Below are 20727 nucleotides of genomic sequence, written 5' to 3' on the forward strand. Positions count from 1 at the left end.
AAAATGACAGGCAAGGTGTTGAAAAAAATAACATGTGCAAGTTATCAAATGTATTATATTTTTCGAATACAAGCCAAGATTGACATACTAATTGCTGAACATGATTTCGAGAAAACTAAGTTCATACTTAAAGAATACCCCCCCCCAAAAAAAAACGCCCTTATGTTTTCAGAAGGTTCACTTTCTGTCGACATTTCATTAAGAGAGACAAATTCTATCCATGATCTGCTAGGCACTTAATAACAATGACAGGGATTTATATTGCGCCATTTATCTAGAAATACTTTATTGTGAGGCTTTATTGTTTTTATTACCCCAGCTTTAGCCCGAACTGCTTTCTATTGCTTGTGTTATTCAATGAATTAATCCATTTGGTCATATGCATAAAAAGTATCAATTGCTTTTGCTTGATTCTTTAAGCATAGAAATGAGCAAGCAAATGCGTTTGCTAGTAAGCTCAAGCAATCGCTAACTGCCTGCTCGCATTATTTTACTTCACGATTAAGCCATTGCTAAAAAGTGCATGTATAAAGCGAACATTTCGCTAAGTGCGTTTAAGCACTTGCTTGGGTTTCTTCAAGCTCCGTATAAGAGCAGCTTGAGCGTTTGCTTGATCAGGGCATTCGCGAATTTAGGTCATGTTTATGCAGCTAAGAGTGAACCTCAAGGTGTACCGTAGTCTACATGTGCATCTTTTCTTCATAATAAGTGCGAATCAAATGACAAATATTAAAATATATAAAAAAGAAAGAATAGTTTGACACCGCGGTTGTGGAAAAGATGCTACAGGAAAGAAGCGGTAATTTGCACTGCCACACCTTTGCATTCGCAGTCCTGCCTTTTCCATGTTTTCTGTGAGTCGTGCTCGCACCAGCGCACTGCAACCCCTAGCAAATTTCTGCAAGGTAAGGAAAGGGTTCAAGCACTAGCAAAGGGTTATGCATATGAAACAAAGCAATTGCTGAAGCATATTTTGTGTGCTTGGCTAACTTTTGCTTGAGCTTGAAGCAATTATTGCTTGCCAGCAATTGCTACCTCTTTTGGTTTTATATGTATCAGACATTGAAACAAACCAAACCTCAACAGTTTAAACGTTTAATGATATAATATATATTATGATAAATATAGTATAATATAAAGTATTTTTTTAGCTAGAAATAGCAATAGCAACCAAATGATAATGAAAGACATAAAAATTTGGTGAAGGGTAAGTGTATAAAGGACAGAACTTGTCTTCAGCAGGCAATTTTGGGTCAGGAGAATATCACTAAGTGCATACAGGTTATGATGGTATAAGTGATTAGAAAACAAAAATTTATGACCTTTTAAAATGAAAATTCAATTCTGTGAAAGATTTCAACGTACAATGAGGGGGTAAGCTGCCCCAAGGGCTTCCCACCTACCCACATACCAAATATATCGACTATAACTTGTAGCGGGTAATAGTTAAAACATACTAATCAGGATGAGCATATAGCTGTTTTGTGAAATTAAGCGAAATTTGAAAATTTTATAACTCTTTTTTTTTATAGTTTTATTATCATTTTTTTCATATCCGACCGAGATGAAATTTTGAACGTTATGCTTATTTGATTTTTCCCCTCTCTCTCTCTGCATATCATTATGTTTAAATTGGGGTCGACTTCCCCTCTAGTTTAAGTTACACTATTTTGATTTAAGAGGAATTTCTTAACTTTATGTATTATGTTTAAACTGTCACCAAATCCTTCAAAGTTTGGTCGTAAACAACAGTACGACTACTGTACATTTTGATTCTATCATCAACATTTAACCCATTTTCAATTGAATTCTATAACACTATAACTCTCTTTATATATAACTCAATAATAACTCTAACTATTTTCAGCATTGCATACAACATAATTTTAATAGAAAGAACTTTGATAGGAGTGCGAATATCCGCAAGGTGAAACGCTTTCCCTCATGTAACAAGCAGTACGCCTATATCAATTTTAAATTATATATAAAGTAATTACCAATATCGGCATGTCCACTGCGATGTAGGATCTTTGCGAATGGAATTTCGTAAGAACTTGAAATTCCTGTGGCTGAGATGATATCGAGCGCAGAGCGGAGTTTTTCGATCCTCCTCAAACTACTGTGAGCAAATGCAACATCTATCCGCTTCTTGTTACTGTTTTATCTTAAGTACAAGCACTCGCTGCCAAACCGTCCAAGATTTGACTGCTCTGATGTTGTCGGAGAAAAAATGTTATGAGCGAAACTGGTGTATATATAAATCAGGTAATTTATGCTAAATAGGCGTTATTATGATTAATATTCATGACACCCCGCATGCGCATCTACACTTAACAACATGCCTAAGGTAGCAAAATAACAATTTTGCCTAAGCGCTAACGGGGATGGTATGGTTGATGGGGATCTATCCCATTAGATTAGACGGTAATTTTTGCTTGCTTATTATTCATTGGAACCCTTTGGTTCTCATTCAAACAATAACAATCAACATTTCATTCTTCTTTATTTCTCAATTTCGCTCTTAAATACTCATTGTTCGAGAGGACATTACCCTCCGATATACCACTTCCATGTACCTTTCCTCCTTTTCCTACATGTACACTTATGAATTCTCATGAACACTTTCTTAATTATCCCCTTTTCATGTCAGTATATCGAGTATTTGCAGCTCGTGAATGCATTCAAATAAATTGTTAAGTTTTGTTAAGGAATGTATCTCGCCAATCAAACAACGCGAGTGCGTAGCGCGAGCTCGAGATTTTTGATATTCCGCTAGCAGATTATTATCTCACTAAAGGCAATGCAAGCGCGAAGCGCGAGCGAAATTTTTGTAGCTTTATAAAATGACCTGATTTTTTTTCGATTTTCCAATTATTAACTCCCCTTAATTCATCAATTTTCTTCCGCCTCTCATCATTTTTCTTCCTTTTACCCCTCCTCCGTTTGCTCCCCGCTTTCTTCACTTTTTTGCGCGGCCAATAGGAGGGGGCGCAGCCTCCTCGTCCCCTGGATCTGCCTATCCACGAAGACAGAATAAGATTCATCAGAATGATAAGGGAAACCAATTTTATTAATAAAAAAGGGAGTTGGGAAAGGGAACAGTATGAGGTGGATGATCTGTATGATTATCAAACAATCAAGCGGGTTTGCTGTCGGTAGGAGATAATACATATATATTTTGAAACTTATTCAAAGGTTCTTAAGCTTAAGCTCTATCTCATAGTCAGATAAAGGGTATTCCAAAATTTGGGAGAGGTGAATATAAAAGTGTTCTGCGTAAGTACCGTGCACGAATCATTTGCACGTGATACAACTTAATTTGTCTATATAGCTTTCATTATTACTTGAAATATCTTGTTAAAAGGGGAAGGTAATTATGTGAATAGAAAAGATCGTCTGTATATTTTCTAAAATTAACCTGACTCCGGGGGAGTTGTCCTCCGGAGTAGATGTCCTCCGGAAGAGTTGTCCTCAGGGTGAGGTGTCCTCCAGGATACTCGCCCTCACGGGGGAGATATCCTGCGTAGGATTTGTCTTCCAGGGGAGCTGTCCACCGGGGGAGTTGTAGGAGTTGTCCCCAGAGGAGATGACCTGATACGATTGAAAGTTTTGAGGAGTAGCAACCTTTTCCAGATGTTATATCCAATTAACCTTGCACAAAGCCAACAATTTTAAGTGTCGGGTTGAATTGGTAATTGCACCATTTAGAAAAGGCTGTTACCACTCCGACCTTTATTGTTAATTTAACATTTCATTTTATAGAGTAAGTGTAAAAGTAAATTAACGTGTGGATACAAAGGTGAAGCTAGGAAATATATGGACAAGAGCATCAATAAAACGGCAGACAGGCAGGGAAAATGATTCATAATAGTCACGAACTTCTCAACCATTTTGTACTAAACTAAACAATAAAAACAACAAAATTGGGTTAGACGCTGAGACACGATCTTCCATAACATTGCAATTTATCGCTTCAAGACTTTCCTATCAGACTGGCAAAATGTATGAGATAAAAGTAAGTTTAAAAGCGTCATAACTTTTTATATTTCTTTTTGTGTAAAGAACATGGGTGTCGATCACGGGGGGTTATATCCCCCCAATATTTCAAGTGGGGGGGATGGCCTGTATTATCATCCCCCCAATAATTTAGGGTAGCTAGAAAAATTATAATAATGATGAAAAAATGAGAAGATTGATCATGATGATTATAGTATGCCATATATCAGTTTGTTTCCCTCGCAATTTGTGTATATTGTTTTCCAGGACTTTTAAACAGATGGGTGGAGGTTCAAGATGAAAAAGAATGAAATGTTTATTTATATGATATTTTTAACACATGGCATAAAAGGACCCCAACGAAAAACAACTTTTGTTGATAGGGTGTTCCATCCCACCAGTGGTGAGTAAATTAATTTTGATAAATCAATTAATTCAAAAGGGTGGAAAATAAACGGGAGTAAAATGGTGGCAAGATAAATCGTCTAAGGAATGACGGTTAGCCCGATGGTGCACGAGAAGCCACACAGTTTGTAACTTGTGCTAGTTTTAATTCAATTCAATTCAATTCAATTGGTCCGAATCTGCATTTTATCATTATGCATTAAGAAGAAAAAAGATATTGCCAGTCGGGTTGTATACACAGAGGCGTCGATCCTCAATAATTCCGCATGTGCAACTAAAAAATAAGATTGTAATGCTACACTTAAATCAGCAAGCGAGATTGAGATACCAACTCGATTTTGATTTAAAATCGTGCTCAAAATGTCTGCTTTTCAGATTGGAATATAAAGCTTTTCAGTTCGTGCTCGCATCATTTCTGTACCAAAAACTCATACTATTCATGATTAAATAGGTGAATAGAATGTCCTGTTTTCAGTTCTAAACCTCAAAAGAACTCCCGCTTCGATTTGCAATAATCTTTTGTTGGATATAAATCTTGTTCTTTATCAAAAGCGTCCAATAATCTGTCTTTTTTTTTCCAGATCGAAATATCAAAATTTTCAGCTCGCGCTTTGCGCTCGCATCTATTGTTCTTCTAGATAACCATCTCAATCATTGGTACCAAAAATGCTCAGAATATCAAGCTTTCAGGTCAAAATATAAAGATATTTCAGCTCGTTCTCTAGTGAGATACATGTATCTATCCTCCTCATGAGTTACTACAAACAAACCTAAACAGGTACATTTTTCCTGTTTTCATGTCATACTAAAAAATTTCAGCTCGCGCTTCGCGCTCGCATTGTTGGTGAGATATGTGTCTCTTTCTCATGAGTCATATATATATATATATAGGCCTATGTGTGGATGGGTGAGCTTGTTCGTTTTGAGTGATAGAGCGCCTTTAGAACGTTGATTCATGATTTTGCCCCCCCATCTGAAAAATGGATCGATGCCCCTGTGTATACATCATGCCCAATAAACAGATCACTATGTACATGGTCCAGACAATTTTTGTCATTTTTTTCTTTCGCATGAGTTTAGAATAGGCTCACTTGTAACACAATTTGAATTTTCAAAAAAAATATGTAAGTAAAGTACACTACAACAATGAAGGAATTTCCAAGATCACCATGCATATCAACCACTCCCAAATGCCCTTATTTGTGATTTTAGTGGGGGTAATGTTGAAAGATCCCCATCCACAAAAAAATTGTGTCAATCATCCCCCCAACCAAGAATACCGATCGACACCCATGGTAAAGAACACTTAAGATATAGTTTAGAGGTAAGAATAATTTTAATGTTTTTAGAGATAAAAATCTAAATTTGTCAAGGTTTTATGCTCGTTGTGTCATAATTTGGAACAATATGAGGACCTATTTAAGCTCTGTCGTATTTAAAACCTAAATACATGTAAGTTTTCTCAGCGTGGAATGTGCGTAGTATTGTGCTATTCATACGATTGATATGGGTGTATTAATGTTTAGGTATATTATGTATGTGTATGTATATTGTATGCATTTATGTATCTCGCATCTAACATTGCATCCAAGATTGGTATTTTTCTTCTGTTTTTTTTCATTTGTATTTTTTTTAATACCTCGTTGTCACTATGTTATGTTTATGTTGTATTATTATTTTTTCTTATGTTTCTTTGTTTTTGATGATGATCCTTAGATGTCAGGATTTTATATCAATAAACTTTTGAATTTATAGTGCCGATTTTTACCAAAAATGCCCCCTCTCGAATGTGTTCTGTGCCCCTTTCACCTGAGAGGGACCCTTTTTATGTGTTAATGAGTGCCCCTATGAAGCAAGAAAACAAATCCTCATTTCTTTTTATGTTACTACTTAATATGAAGGAAAAAAGAAGTGGCGTCGCAGAGGTCTGCTCAAGTTGATGTTTGGAAACACGCCAAGAATAATCCTAGTGCCTTAAATTTCATGAGTCAAGTGAGTGGGATAGATAAGCTGTGGTATACAGATGAAAGAAAAAAAAAGGAAAGAGAGAAGGGTAAAAATATATTATTTTTTCTGAATTTTATGTCAAAATCTATCACAAAATTGGATTTTCGTTATAACAATGTCAAAATATTTTCTCGCTCGCTTCGCTTGTAACTTCTTATAAATTTTACGTGATATGACATCTAGCCCCCTCATTTTTTTTTGGCTCACTGTAGATGAGTCATTTTGTCTTTGTTTTAAGGTAGTGCCAGTTTCGAAAGAAAAGGTGCCATTTTTTCCCTGTGCACCTCCCCCCACTTTCAACTTCGCTCCGCCGCCCCTGCTATTCTCCCTTGAAATGTCCTCGATTGGTTTGAAGAAGTACTGTCTTCTCTATGCCATAATACGTCATTTAGCGCTTCTCAGGACATATCTAGCCCGGTGCACTCGAGGTGCTGCTAGCCTGAGTGGTCGTATGGGAAAGCAAGGGATTTTCTCATGTTACACAACTAAAGGCATGGTCACACTGGCCGAGCGTTGTTTTAGCGGTCGTGGAGCGGTAGGGAAAGAGGGTCGAATTTCGCTCACAAAATTGGGGAAAAATCGAAAACAAAAATCGAAAAAAAAACAATCGAAATGAAAAATGGCGAACGGTAGCGAGCGGTGATGATTTTTTTCTCTCCGCTCCACGACCGCTCCAACAACGCTCGGCCGGTGTGACCAGGCTTTAGGTTGCAGGATTCGCGAAATAGGTATTGATTTGTAATTCATTGAAAGTTTCTGTTGACGCTCCATTAGACTACTGTCAAGAAAATAACAAAATGAGACAAAATATTTACGAATCGATCTTTATTGCAATGTACCATCGGAATTATGATATGTTCAAATTGTGACACATAAGATGAAAAAATATTAATGTAGACCCCTTTTCAATTTGAGACGATTAAGGAATTTCTTTGTGGCCCACATCTTTATGGGGGGGGGGGGTGGGGGTATCAATACTCGCGAATAAAAATGTTTCAAAGTAATTGAGGTCGTTTGCAGTATGGACAAAATTAATATTTTTTGGATCGAGTGCTTCCGTCTCTCATAAGATCCAATTTCAAGTTTATTCAGAGAGTGATCACTCTTTTTCAATAACATTAACATCGATAAGATGCATCATTTATTAATGCATTAAAGAGTCTGGTTAGCCCCATATTTTTTTACACAAAATATTCCTTGTATTCATTCTTAAGCGTAAAGTGAATGTTTTCCTTTCATACTTGTATGTACCTACATAAGATCATGACTTGACTTTGGACAGCAGGTTAAATGCCAAAATATAGCCATGACAGACTTATTCCGCTGGATAGCAATAAATAAATATTTAGATATCCAAAAAGGTATAATTATTTTCTAATTTGACAATGTTTTTTTTTAATACCAAAAATCCTTGTTTTCCTCGATTACTTCGCTTGTTCATGTAATAATATCAGACCTGATATACAAAATCCAAATGATTCTAAGATCCATTGAGAGCTTTGGTGACAGATTATTATTTCGACCCTCAAGAGTTAATTTTCTCCTTTGCTATATAGGTGCGCTCATTATATGGAGGGTATAACAAAAAAAAATGATGGTAAAACAAGTTGGTGTCGGAAAGCAAACAAAATTAGATGACCACAAAGCTGAGTAGTTATTTTATATTTACGTTTCACTCTACTAAGAATGAGAAATGCATTTTCATTAATGACAAGATTTTACTTTTTTAGAGTGCAGCTAAATGAAAGATGCATTTCGTACACACACAAATACTTTATGCCATTTTTTCAGAAACAAATACATTACAGGTGAAATTATTAAAATTGAGCATGACCGATGTACGGTCTAAATCGAAGTCTGAACATAATATAAAGCAGAAACGGTGATCCGGTGACCGGGGGAGGGGGGGGGGTCATGTCCTTTGGATTTTGAAGACTAATTAGCAAATATTTTCATATACAATGTAGGTGTGAGGTTATTTTCTTGTTCGGCCGCTACCCTATCTTGCATCCAAGTCACCCTTATTTTGGGGGATAACGTCATACATGTATATCCTCCTCCGGTCGTAGTGAGAAATCAGCCCCCACCTTAACCCTATCTAGGCCGGGGGGGGGGCCTCGGAGGCCCCCCCTCAACAAATTGTGCAATATTTTCGCCGCGCGAAATTTTTTGACCGCGCTGCTCGCTGACTTTTTACTTTCAAGTCTTGCGCAACTTTTGAGACCAATTTTGCGTCACCCGGGTACATGGTTCCGAAATTACGCAACACTATGCAAGTGCATGTCAGACCAAAAATTGCTTAAAAACGTGATTTCGTGTACAGTCAATGCAAATTGTGTTTTCAACCAAAATTCATAAATGCATGATTATTTTTAGTTTTGCTGGTCTAAATGTAATTATTTTATGCTTTTTATGATAAAAGAAGAGTCCCCAACAAATTTCATTGAAAAATCAATGAAAAACAAAAGGTCAAAAAACAAAGAAATACATAAGAAATTGCAAAAAACAATATAATACATAGGAAAATGATTTGATATCGCAATTTTTTTCATGTACACTTGCTAAGAATACCACAAAGAGTTTCTTAACCAAAAATTAGTACATTTTGAGCTTTATTTAGGGAGTTAGAGGAAAAAGTATGATTTCGCATACTAATTACGCATAAATTAGCGCCGAGATCTTGGGGGGGGGGGCCTGGGAGGCCCCCCGGCCATATGAACTCCCAAAATACCCCGGCCTAGATAGGGTTAAAGCCATGATTTGATATATCAAACGCCATCAAACAGTCAAATACAAAATATCAGACATTGATTTGTAAACTTTTGACGAAGATCGATGAATAATAAATTTCAATATACCGTTTTAAACGTTTGTTAAATAGCATCAGTGTGATTAAAATGTATCTACATTATTGCATCGAAATGGAATGGATTATCTGGACGGAAATATACATCAAAATTATAGAATATAGAAATACATTTCAACTGCAACACTTCACGAAAGGCAATGCGGGGTGAAATAAAATTTGGCAAGGTTTAAAGTCCGATTGCCCAAAACTGGATCTACCATTAATAAGCGAAATCATGTCTACGATCCATATTTCAGGTTTGTCGTGTTACTCCGACCTGCAGATTGCATTCGTTTCCTTGCTGATCGTTTAACGCTCACTCTCGTGGCCTTCAAAGCCGGATCAAAAAATTCTTTCCCTTCTCTTAACCTGACCAGTTCCTCCCATTCCTTGTTGAGTCTCCACTTGGTGAAGGCACTCTCTGCGGCGATCTGTTTTTCGGTCATTCTTTTCTGTTTTTCTTTCTTTTCCTTCACTTCGCTAAGCTTTTTCTTCCTCTCCATTTCAGTCTTGCGGGCGATCCAAGCCTTTATGAGAAGTTCATTCTCAGCATCAGTGGATGCTTGGAGTCTGCGCGCCTCTTCCTTTTGTCGTTGCTTCTCCAATGCCGCCTTCCGCTTGTTCCGTACCTCTTCATCTTTCTGTTTCTTCCAGTCCTCATACGATTGGCCCGTTATCTTGGGTCGCTTCTCTTCCTGTCTTTTAATCTCCTCGTCAGCTCTACCAAATGCTTCATCCAACATCTTCTGGACATTGTTCAACAGCTTCCTATCCTTGGCACCTTGTACTTTCCCTTCCAACCAATCAACGAAGGCTTCGTCATTCTCTTCTGGCGTGGCTTTTCTGCGACCGTTTGACAAAAATGGTTGATCGGTAGTCTCACGGAGACCGACGCTTACCTCCAAGGATGCCTGGATGTCTTTAACCTTTCTAATGTCCAATATTTCGTCCCGACCGTAACGGTCATCAGGGTATCGGGGGTTGTAACGTGGGCTTCGGAGTCTAGCAGATGATGCTCGTGGTTTGTTGCGAGGAGGGGCGATAGGTTTATTGCACTGAATTCCATTGCTAAGGTTAGATAGATGCTGATGGTCTCCGCTGCTGTTGACGCGTGATGGGGAATCCGGTCCAGTGTCAGGGCTGCCAAAAATATGAGAATTTTTTAACCTAACATCAAATAGACGAAATGCTAATGACTTACTTAAGCTATACAACATTGAAAAGTAAGACGTTACATTTCAAAGATCTAAACATTTTCTTATTTAAAATAATGTTTATCTGATGAAAAAAAGTATGTGAACTTCGAATGACACATGTTGATAACATATTGTGAAAATAACAAAAGTCATGGCTAATCTAATAAAAAACATTACAAAATCTATAAGCACATCGTTTCTCATTCACTTATATAGCAGTAGTTTATTTTTAGTTTATCTTGTTGTAATGCCTATAGGTAGATTGATTAATTTATACTTTAATATGAATGCAACTATATCATGGCCTACATATTTACATGATCACTTTGAATTGTTTTATCAGCATGACCCTTTCATTTAGTTTGATATTACCTTTGATGTGTTGTATCTGATCCCAATACCACAGACGACATATTGACTGATCTCCTGGCTGGAGCAGAACGTGCCCTTGGCCGGTCATTTTGGATAACACTGGCGTCTTTTGTTGAGTCATTGAAGCGGACTTTCCGCGTTTCCTGTTGCCAGGCTGTAGTCCTCGATGGAAGAAGATGTGGTGGTCGTATGGCGGGCGGCATCGCTGGTGGTCGTGGCGAAGGCGACTGCAAGGTGACTGTAGAAGATGTGTCATCTGGACTGGATATTGGTATGGTATCTATTGTCTTTAAATAAACCACAGTTGAAAACACAATTCAAAGTATATTTGCCCTGTCGTAACTTGGAACTACAGGTAAGATATTAAAAGGAACTTTTAAAAATTCTTCACGCTTTATCGAGATTATTCAAGTGAAAATGCATTGGCCCCAAAATATTTGCACATGTAACATCGATCTAAAACATTTGTTTTATATATATCTTGAGAAAAAATAAATCCCATCGGTGAAGGCTTATACTATTAGGGGAGTTGTTAGAACAGATTGGTAACTGACAGTTCTACCTTGTTTTCATGAAACTAAAAATGAAGTAAATGTATGAAATATAATTCAATGACGTGACGACTTCCTGTCATTACCAAGAACACACAAGCATGGGGTAGCGTCGCAATACTGTTTTCTTCTGGAAGTGGATACCTTCCGACATTACAAAAGAAAGATAATAGACATACAGATCGATTTCTAAATGCAATATCAAATTTGGGAGAGTTTCAGTAACATTTATCATCCGACATGTCAGATCTTACAAATTTTCCTATGTTATAACTGGCTGCGAGGCACAAGTGTCTGGTTGTTACTGTGATAACTGTCGGATGAAACAGCTTTTGTAAGATGAACTATCGTAAGACTCTCCCCTGATCTTATTGCAGATGGTCAAGATTGGTCTATCTTTTGGGGAAGCTTACCACATTAACCTCATTCTCTTCCCCATCATTTCCAGACTCTTGATCATCGAAGGTGGGAAGATCTTCTTCTTTGGCAGGTTCCGAATCGACGCTACCCTCACTGCTCTGGCTCATCCCGTCAAGGTCGGCTTGAGTTAGCCTCCGAACAGAAAACCTGTTCAGTGCTTTCTTCGTCTTCACCGCTCCACTCAAGGACTTGACCATCAGCTCCGGACCTGTGTGTAGCATAAAATATGTCGATGAGGACCTCAGTAGAGGATTAAGATTCTGAAGTAGGTTTAGCTCCTTTTCCATTTTCTCTTTATCTGTATCCCCCTCCCCCCCCTCTCTCTCTCCACCAGTCTCCTTAGCTCTCTCTCTCCGTTTATGCTATCGATTGCCCCTGACAAGTCCGATTTGAACATGAGGACGGCAAAAGGTGGTTCTAAGATGATCATTGTAATGATGCATCTTTGAAGTATGTTAATTCAATTTTTATCAAAATGAGAAAGCTTTATTCACATATCAATTATTTTCATAAATGATATCGTGATTGCTTGTTTTTCTGTTTATCTTGTATTTGTAGGTGCGTCAATTTCATTACACCAAAACACAATGCATGCCTCACGAATTTCTGGGGACAAAAACCCAAAACAAAATAAAGGCCAGTGACAATAATAATAGACGCTTTTACCAGGTGCCGGGGAAAGAGATAACTCCTGCAAAGCCAGTGTTGGTGTGACGCTTCTCGCTAGACGTGAGACCGGAAACCTTGGTGACCGAGACCACGATGATGAAGAGGAGGTCGAAGCGGTAGATGGCGGCGGACTGCTCTTTGGTAAGGTAAGTAACCAATCATCGTGTTTACTGAGCCGTCTGGTTTGACGGGATCGAGCCCTGTCATACAAGACCATCCGACGTTCGGCCTCCTGCTGCCCGCAACTGAAGGCAAGCTGAGCTGGAGTCTTGTTGTTCGCATCCTGAAAAGTTTTATGCAATGAGAAATAATAAACGAGGTGGTCGTAAACGCTCTTTAGTCACCATGAATGGTATTTGTTGTTTTCTAACCTTGAATTATGACCTTCACGCTTTGAAAACATCATCATAACAAAATGATATCCAAACATTTTGTGGGGGCATTTGGCATTTCTTGTTCGGGTCCCAGTTCGGGTGTGCCACTTGTCATTTTTAATACAAATTGCTCGAAAGACAGGGGAAGTAGGGAAGAAGAATAATAGAAAGGGGGAGAATTAAATAAGAGTATTGAAAAATTTGTAATGGGTCGTGTAACCACGTGCAACCCCTTTTATTAGTATGAAAACAAAGTCACCATATCAGGTCGTCTCAGTACACCCTTAAAATTCCGAGCGTCGCACCTGCCAACAATATGACATACCTTCAGTGTAGTGTTAGCTCCGTGTTGCAGGAGGGTATCTATACATCCACCGTTCCCCATGGCACAGGCGATGTGAAGAGGTGTTCGACCAGCAGGTGTTATTGAGTCCGGATGAGCTCCATCATCTAACATCCTGTAAATCAAAATCGTAATGAAATTACAAAGACAATGTGACACAGCAATACAATTGTGTCACTGTACGTGGTATTATATCTTGTTATATTTTCGACCTAATTCATGTTTATCATAATTATGTATAACTGTGAAAGAAATTCAATGTATCTGTCAATAGAAAAATATTATAGCTGTCTTTGATAAGCAAATGTTATTGTCCTATTTGTCGATGATTACTGCGTCTTTCTTCATTGTGTAAACTTTCAGTTCATTTTGCATACACTGCAAAACTCGTGTTACTTTCTGAAGATTAACTAGCAAAGTTTGGGTGAAACCTAAAAAAAATATAACGAAATATTTGTTCACTCCCCTCTCCCTCAATTACTTAAGGAAATATTCTTAAGGCTCTCGCAATTGTGATCTTCAAACTTTTCGGAAACCTTAGGTTGAGCATATCCTATATCACATTACTTGAGAATTTTTCGGCAAATTTTTGCCTTTCTTTGAAAATTGTTTAGGCAAATTTGACAGCTCCAGAGTCACAATGTCTATAGTTCGTCGAAATTATAATTCTGGTGGAGTCAGGTGGAAACGACACGAGCGTGTTTATCAGCGTGATTGCATAAAAAGGAGTTACTGGAGTACATACTTATCAATAAGATAATGAAATCCTCGATGTGCTGCGATGAACATGACGACCATGCGCCTTCTGTCGACATCGTCCTCGTTCCAGTGCCTCTTGATATCGTTGATGATTAACTGAGTGTTGCCAGAAACAGCCCCAGACACAAGCTCTTCGAATCCATATTCGAGAATGACATTGACGCGATCCCCTGTAAATAATCAGTAACATAACATGAACAGTAAAATTTGGAATAAGGGTTACACAGACTCAAGTGTTTTCCTCGGGTGACGAAAATGGTTATAATAGTGATTATGTTTTTGTTATAACGATACTGCTACTATCCTAACCACATCTCCGCCACCACCACATCACTACTAACACAACATAAACGACACCATCAACTACTAGTGCTGCTGCTACTAATGCTGATACTAAATCTACACCTACTTGTGGCACCAATCTTCAAACAATATGCCACCAATACCAACTACAAAACAACAAGAAAACAACAAAATGCAAAGCAAATCGCATTAACCATTTTGAGATTTAACGTGATATCTAATTCTTAAACGCACAAAAAAAAGAACCACATACTGCACTCTCGTATACCTGGTATCAATCTCATCTCCCGAAGAGTTAGATTGTCGACAAGGGAGGCGTGGCGCTTGTAGCCCAGTGTCAGTAGATCAGACGGAAGCCCGACCAAAAACTCGATGGCGGATTTCAGCTGGTGGATGGTCATGTCGTGGTGGACGACGACGGTGGTGAGAGCTCCCCATGGCAATTGCAGCATCAGGTCGAACGTGTCAACGAACCTACCGCTGCCATCCCGAACGCCAACCTTGTGCGTTGTGGGTACCATGTGAGGCATGTTGTGGACACTCTGCAAGATCCAAAGAATAAAATAAGTCAATTTGCCTGGTGGTACATGTATATATCTCGAACTGCAAACCAATATAACATTTTTGAGTAGGTCTATATATATAAATCTGTAATGTTCTCAGTCCGCGATAGACTTAGGTAATAGACGAATAGCCTGTGCATAAAGCGAGACAATCATTATTCTAAAGAGTTTCACAGTTGTTGCTGAATCGTACTTTCACCGTCAAGACTCTTAACGTCTTCATTAGTGTGTAGGCCTTTATGATTGCTGGTAAACTACAGAACAGGTCACAGTGTATTCAGAGTGATAATCAAGTAAAATTATGGATGAAAGATGCTGCTTAGAAATAGCTCTTTCTATTCCAAAAACAAAATTAATTTTGGACAGTATCTGTATATTTATCTTTGAATCAAATAGAGAATGATACTTTGAATGAACAGGATTATAACTCCCGGTATAATTCCACGACCATGACGACAGACTCGCGAGCACAAGACTTCACAGCATCAAATAGACCTACAGGATCGGAGACGTGGCCAGCTGATCTCTTCTCCCAACACATGCGGTTGCTGGAGATGACAGTGACCTATTTCACAAGATGATATAGGCGCTGGCAGAAGAAACCACATTTCATGTACATCTTTTGATTGTCACTTGAGTCCAATTATAGATACCATTGATGAAGGCAAGGTCAGCATTATAGACACCAAACCCAGTAAACCTCAAACATTGAAACAAGGCCGATTGATATTGATTGGATCTTGTCAGGTGGTATTCACTTTTTAAATCGTGCTTTTATTCAAAGAAGAAATGGAATGGGGATATTGATTTATTTCCCCCATTCAGGATCTGAATGATGTCAATATGAAACTAACGAATTCGTGATTATGTTGATCATCCTAATCAAAAAAAGATAAAAACATGTCAATCATGTACAGAATTCGGTTGTGCATAATACTAGAGACATGATACATGTACGTTGTGTTCTCCCTGTTTGTTTAAAAAATGGTAGTTTGTGTTGGCACCTTTCATATTAAAACAGACGAGAGCGCTATTGATTATTTATTTTATCTTACAGAAATTCAAGTTTTGTTTACTTCTCAGTATATTTTTGATATTTTTCAGTCTACCAGACTAAATCATAGACACGATAATCAGAAAAACCAATGGCAGGTAACCATGTAAACAAACGGTAGTGATTCATATAGCGCTTCATCATTACCACATTGGAATGATATTTCTGAGCTCTTTTGGCTTGCATTATACAAAAATTAACTTTAAATGTGATCTAGGTCGACAAACATTAATATATTATCAAATAAAAGTAAGATCTTATCTCATGACAACTTCAAAGTCCAGCCCATCACATTCTATAACACATTTTACAGACTTGTCAGTGTCCATTTGTGTCAAACAATTTTAGGTAGTAATTTTAGGGTGCATATGTTTCATGAAAGTTGTCAGCACTAATTTGTTTGTGCTGACCATTTCAGTGTAATCCTTGGTTTTGATTGGTTCTGAGGCAAAAACTTTTATGAAACGGTCCCCAGATCATTAAACTTTCATGAGAAATCAACACATGGTCGATTTTTGTGTTACAGTTTAACATATTTAGATATTTAAAAACACCTTTGTTTAATCTGGTAAAAGTATATATTTCACAATATATACAAATATTTCTAAATAAGTCACAGTGTCATGGATGTTGCCATTGGGTATTATTTCGTGATACAAGCGAGCGCATACATTCGTAATTCCGAAGCTTCGTTATTACGAAGGTTCGCATATTCCGAAGGTTCGTTATTCCGAAGGTTCTTATTTCCGAAGGTTCGTAATTCCGAAGGTTCGTTAGTCCGAAAACGAAATAAGGTTCGTTAATCATTACGTTTTCGGACTAACGAACCTTCGGAACACCGAACCTTATTTTGTTTTCGGATTAACGAACCCTATTACATTTTCAAATTCACGAACATCGAGGTATACGCAATTTACGTGTTTCGGAATTACGAACCTTTGGAATTACGAAGTGTAAACCCAAGCGAGTGTGCTAGTCCCCATTTGTAAATTCTGGGAGAAGATTTCATTTGATTGATGTAAGTTTACTCTGGTACGTTAGGTAAAAAAAACAATGACTCCTTGAACTATTATATCATTAGCAATCAACAAACCATATAATTACCACACAAAGTACATCAAACTGACCGTGTTTTATGGAACGATACAAGATACCAAGTGATTAATTTTGTTTATTTATTGCGATAGCGAGTTGAAGATTTCTTTTAAGATTACAGATTTTGAATTATGTCAGCGGTACAAAAAAGCTTGCCAATAGTTGGGACAATTTGTATTATGTTAGTTAATTGAAGTAAAGTAATGTAAAAAAAAAAGCAAATGACGAACAAATGGAAGAAAAAAGGTAAATCAGAGAAAAAAAATCTAGATCCCATGTAGTCGGCTTGTACAAGATTCTAAAACTGTTATGATTTAATTCCTGGGAAAGCCAAATCATCCATGTTTCGGATGGAAAGTGGAACGGGGGGGGGGGGAGGGGGGGGGGGCCCGTTGGGGAGAGAACTTTGAGTGCGAAGCATGCCGAAAAATTGACATTTTTGTTATGGTTAATAGTATTTTATGCCAATAAGTTTAATATATGGAAGTGCCTTCCAATGTTTTAATGCATTTGGACTCCATTTTATACTATTTCCAGGGCTCCGTAACACAAAGATTAGCGATGAATTGCAAATATGAAAGAACCGCACTGATTGGTCTCTGGTCAGTATTTTAAGCCTAATGCGCGTGTAACATTGATACTGATTGGTCAGTTAATTTAGCGATTGATCGCTAATCTTTGTGTTACGGAGCCCAGGTTGTCAAAATTACTGAGGGTGGCAAAGCAATATGTCCCCCATATATTCATTGTGGGGGAGGGGCGATCGCACAAGCCTATCTGATTTTATCATAGTATATTTCACTCTCCACCAGGGTAAGTAGTCTTCGTAGAGTGGTCGGTTGATTTTTTCTTAGTTGGTATAGTGTGCGGAGTGTGCTTTGAATCGAAACTCGTCATTTGATATTCTCCCCGGAATATTATCTCATCGGTATTTGTCATATTATTTAAACCATGCATACGAAGAGAACTGTCATACTTTATTGACATCATCAACAGTGGATAAAACAATGGCTGTTCAATTATCATGTTTCTTTCCCTCTCCTTTGTCATCATTTCTACGATCTTCGGGGAAGGGGGAGATCCCTACACAGCAAAAACTGTGGTGTTAACCGGTGTACATAGAGGACCACACCAGTTATTTTACACCGGTGTTAAATTGGTGGTGTTAGTTTTACATCTATAGGTGTTATTACAACACCTTTTGTTGTTACATTTACACTCTTTAGTGTTATGTTAATCTCCAGGGTGTAATTTTAACACCTCAGGGTGTGGTCCTCTATTAACGCCAATTGGTGTCAGTTTTAACACCGCAGTTTTTACAGCGTAGGCCTGCATGCCGCACCCTGGTGACGACTTGTTCACAATTATAGTTCAAGCATCACATACGCGTTGTTAGGATTTGATGTTGATTTAGATATTGTCTAAATTAATCCATGGGTTCAATAAATTGAAATCAAAGTTCAATGAGCTGGGAAGATATTATCATGAAATGAAAGAGTAGAAATAATAAGACGATGGGTGGCGTGATCGATAAACTAGCCGGAGTTTTACTGTTCTTATCAAGTTGGATCACAGATCGTGAAAGAATAGTGCATGATAACAAATTGAGTATGTAGAATGCACTGGAGCCTTTATACATTGATTTGTTGTTGTTAATTAAATGTTTGTAAAGTAATAATTCGAACCTAGTTTTATTCTACAAACACTGTATTTGAAACGGTTAATAGAAAAGTAAACATTTGTATCAAATATTCACGTGTAACGTGCAGATTCGTGAAAATAATACTGAGCAACAAAAATTCATTGACCAAAACGAAGAGTAGGTAAAAAGGGGTTAGAGATATTATTCCAGGCAGAGCTGCATATGCAGAGGTCAATATCAACAAACACCATAGTACATAATATCATCATGACAAATTAACATACAAAAATAATGATGAAAATAATGAATAAACAGAGAACATTATAATTAGGTAAAAAGAGTCGACCAATGAAAAAGCACAACACTAAAATGATACAAGAATGATTATATAGACGGAGGGCATGTATAGAAAGAGAAAGGGAAGCACACGTATTGACACAGATACTAAATTTAAGAGAGTGTGAAGAGAGAATAACAAAGAAAGAAATATTGAAGAAAAAGTAAAAAGAGAAAATAAGACAAAGAGGAGGAGAAGCCAGGAGGAGAAAGAAGAAGAAAAAAAAGCAAAATAAAAGAATGACGACCAAGTAGAAGCTTGGGGAGAAGGACGAGAGTAGGACGGTAGCTGGGGAGGGGGAAAAGGGTGAGGAGAAAAAAAGAGAGACGTAAAATATGAAAGGACATCTGAAATAATTTTAATAATTTACATGCATGCTTTTTAGTTTAATTTAGCTCTGTTATTAAAAAAACAAAAATTTTAATCTTGTTTCTTTGTAATGTCTATATATCGGACAACTAATGTTATTAATTGTTTTCCAGTTTAAAGTCTTAACAAAATATATTAATATTCCCTAACACAGTAAACTGCTAAGGGCTAGATATATGAATACTGGCAACGTTTAGTTGAATTTAGGCCTATAGGATTAGTATAACTGAGTTATAATCCGATACTGACCTGTTGGGCGATCCGGTAGACAGGTAGTGCTTGGCAACGTGAAGCGATATGCTGTCACGAACTGTCGGAGACACAAATCTCACATTATTTCATTTCCTTATTGTTACCTTGTATTAAGAATCATGGTACTCAACAAGCCTTTTCACCTCGTTACGAACATTACGAACATTATAACAAGTTCAACTCAACACGTTAGGTTCCCATAACGATGGTCTACTGCAAATAGGAAATATTTATTGTACAGCTCGGTGAATGGGCCCACACACTTCAGACAACCAAAATACAGGCGCGTATTATAAGAGTTCAACAATGGGTGAGCTGACATTACACAGACTGCGAGCGAGCAAATATAAAATCTTCAAACTATAACCCCGACAATTCCCCCGCGGAGCTCGAGTAGAAGGAAAATACAATAGCACGTTGCTAAACAGTTAGACAGTGAATCAATAGAACACGGGGAGGATCTAAGTGGGTGTAGTATATGTTTGGAGTAGATCGTGCAGTATCGATTTGTAAAAAGAAGAATAAAAGATATATTTTCGTTCTGTTAAGTGATATGATGACGTACGACTTCTTCTGTTTATTTGGCACTGAGGGCTTTCTACTGGGACATCCAGGAACGGGATCTTGAGCAATCCGTTATCTTTAATTAGAAAGCTGCCTGTCATTTATTGTTTATATGAAAAAGAAAAAAAAAACATTATACAGGAAGGAAAACAGTGAAACTTTCGGCTATGACCGAAAGAAAAAAACATCAGGGGCTATATAATATTTTTTTTTAGCTGGTGATGATAATTGTAACAAATGGACTGAAATTGGGATGGTCTTATGTTTCATCTTAAAACTTTTGAATGATTTTCAGGTGTATTTTCATCAGGGTTTCATTTATTCCGCAGACACAAGTATAACAGTTGGAGATGAAACCATCGAATTCCTTTAATTGAAGACAAAGTTCACCCAAAAGAGACTAGAAGTGACCATATAGAAACATATGCTCAAAGCAATAGGATTCTATATACTAGAACCATAAGTCTTTCGACTTAATTTTTTTTCAGGATCTCTTTAAAACGACTAGAATTTATACTGTATTTTTTTACATAAATAATGGTTCAATTGGAAAGTGGACCCTATGATAACTGCTAAACAGTAAAAATAAAATCAAATATTCCAAGATG

General features: G+C 37.4%; 1 protein-coding gene across 1 annotated transcript; it reads right to left on the reverse strand.

Annotated features, from left to right (window-relative positions):
• Nucleotides 1-9480: 9480 nt before the first annotated feature.
• Nucleotides 9481-19895, reverse strand: LOC121407308. Its single transcript, XM_041598296.1, has 8 exons — nucleotides 19553-19895; nucleotides 14512-14785; nucleotides 13927-14110; nucleotides 13164-13296; nucleotides 12462-12747; nucleotides 11789-12003; nucleotides 10825-11111; nucleotides 9481-10396 (listed from the first exon to the last, which is right to left on the reverse strand). The coding sequence occupies exons 2-8, from the start codon at nucleotides 14771-14773 to the stop codon at nucleotides 9496-9498; spliced, it is 2268 nt and encodes a 755-aa protein (XP_041454230.1). The 5' UTR covers nucleotides 14774-14785; nucleotides 19553-19895; the 3' UTR covers nucleotides 9481-9495.
• Between the last annotated feature and the right edge of the window lie 832 nt (nucleotides 19896-20727).

Source organism: Lytechinus variegatus, chromosome 2, assembly GCF_018143015.1.
Source record: "Lytechinus variegatus isolate NC3 chromosome 2, Lvar_3.0, whole genome shotgun sequence".
NCBI classification, from domain to species: domain Eukaryota; kingdom Metazoa; phylum Echinodermata; class Echinoidea; order Temnopleuroida; family Toxopneustidae; genus Lytechinus; species Lytechinus variegatus.

Bases quoted from the DNA above. Each gene is read 5' to 3' on its own strand.
- LOC121407308 (XM_041598296.1), bottom strand. From the start codon at position 14,773: ATGCCTCACATGGTACCCACAACGCACAAGGTTGGCGTTCGGGATGGC. The intron at 12,004-12,461 runs GTAAAAGCGTCT...TGCTACACACAG, and splicing joins ATCTCTTTCCCCGGCACCTG to GTCCGGAGCTGATGGTCAAG. The intron at 11,112-11,788 runs GTAAGCTTCCCC...GTTTATTTAAAG, and splicing joins AAGAGAATGAGGTTAATGTG to ACAATAGATACCATACCAAT.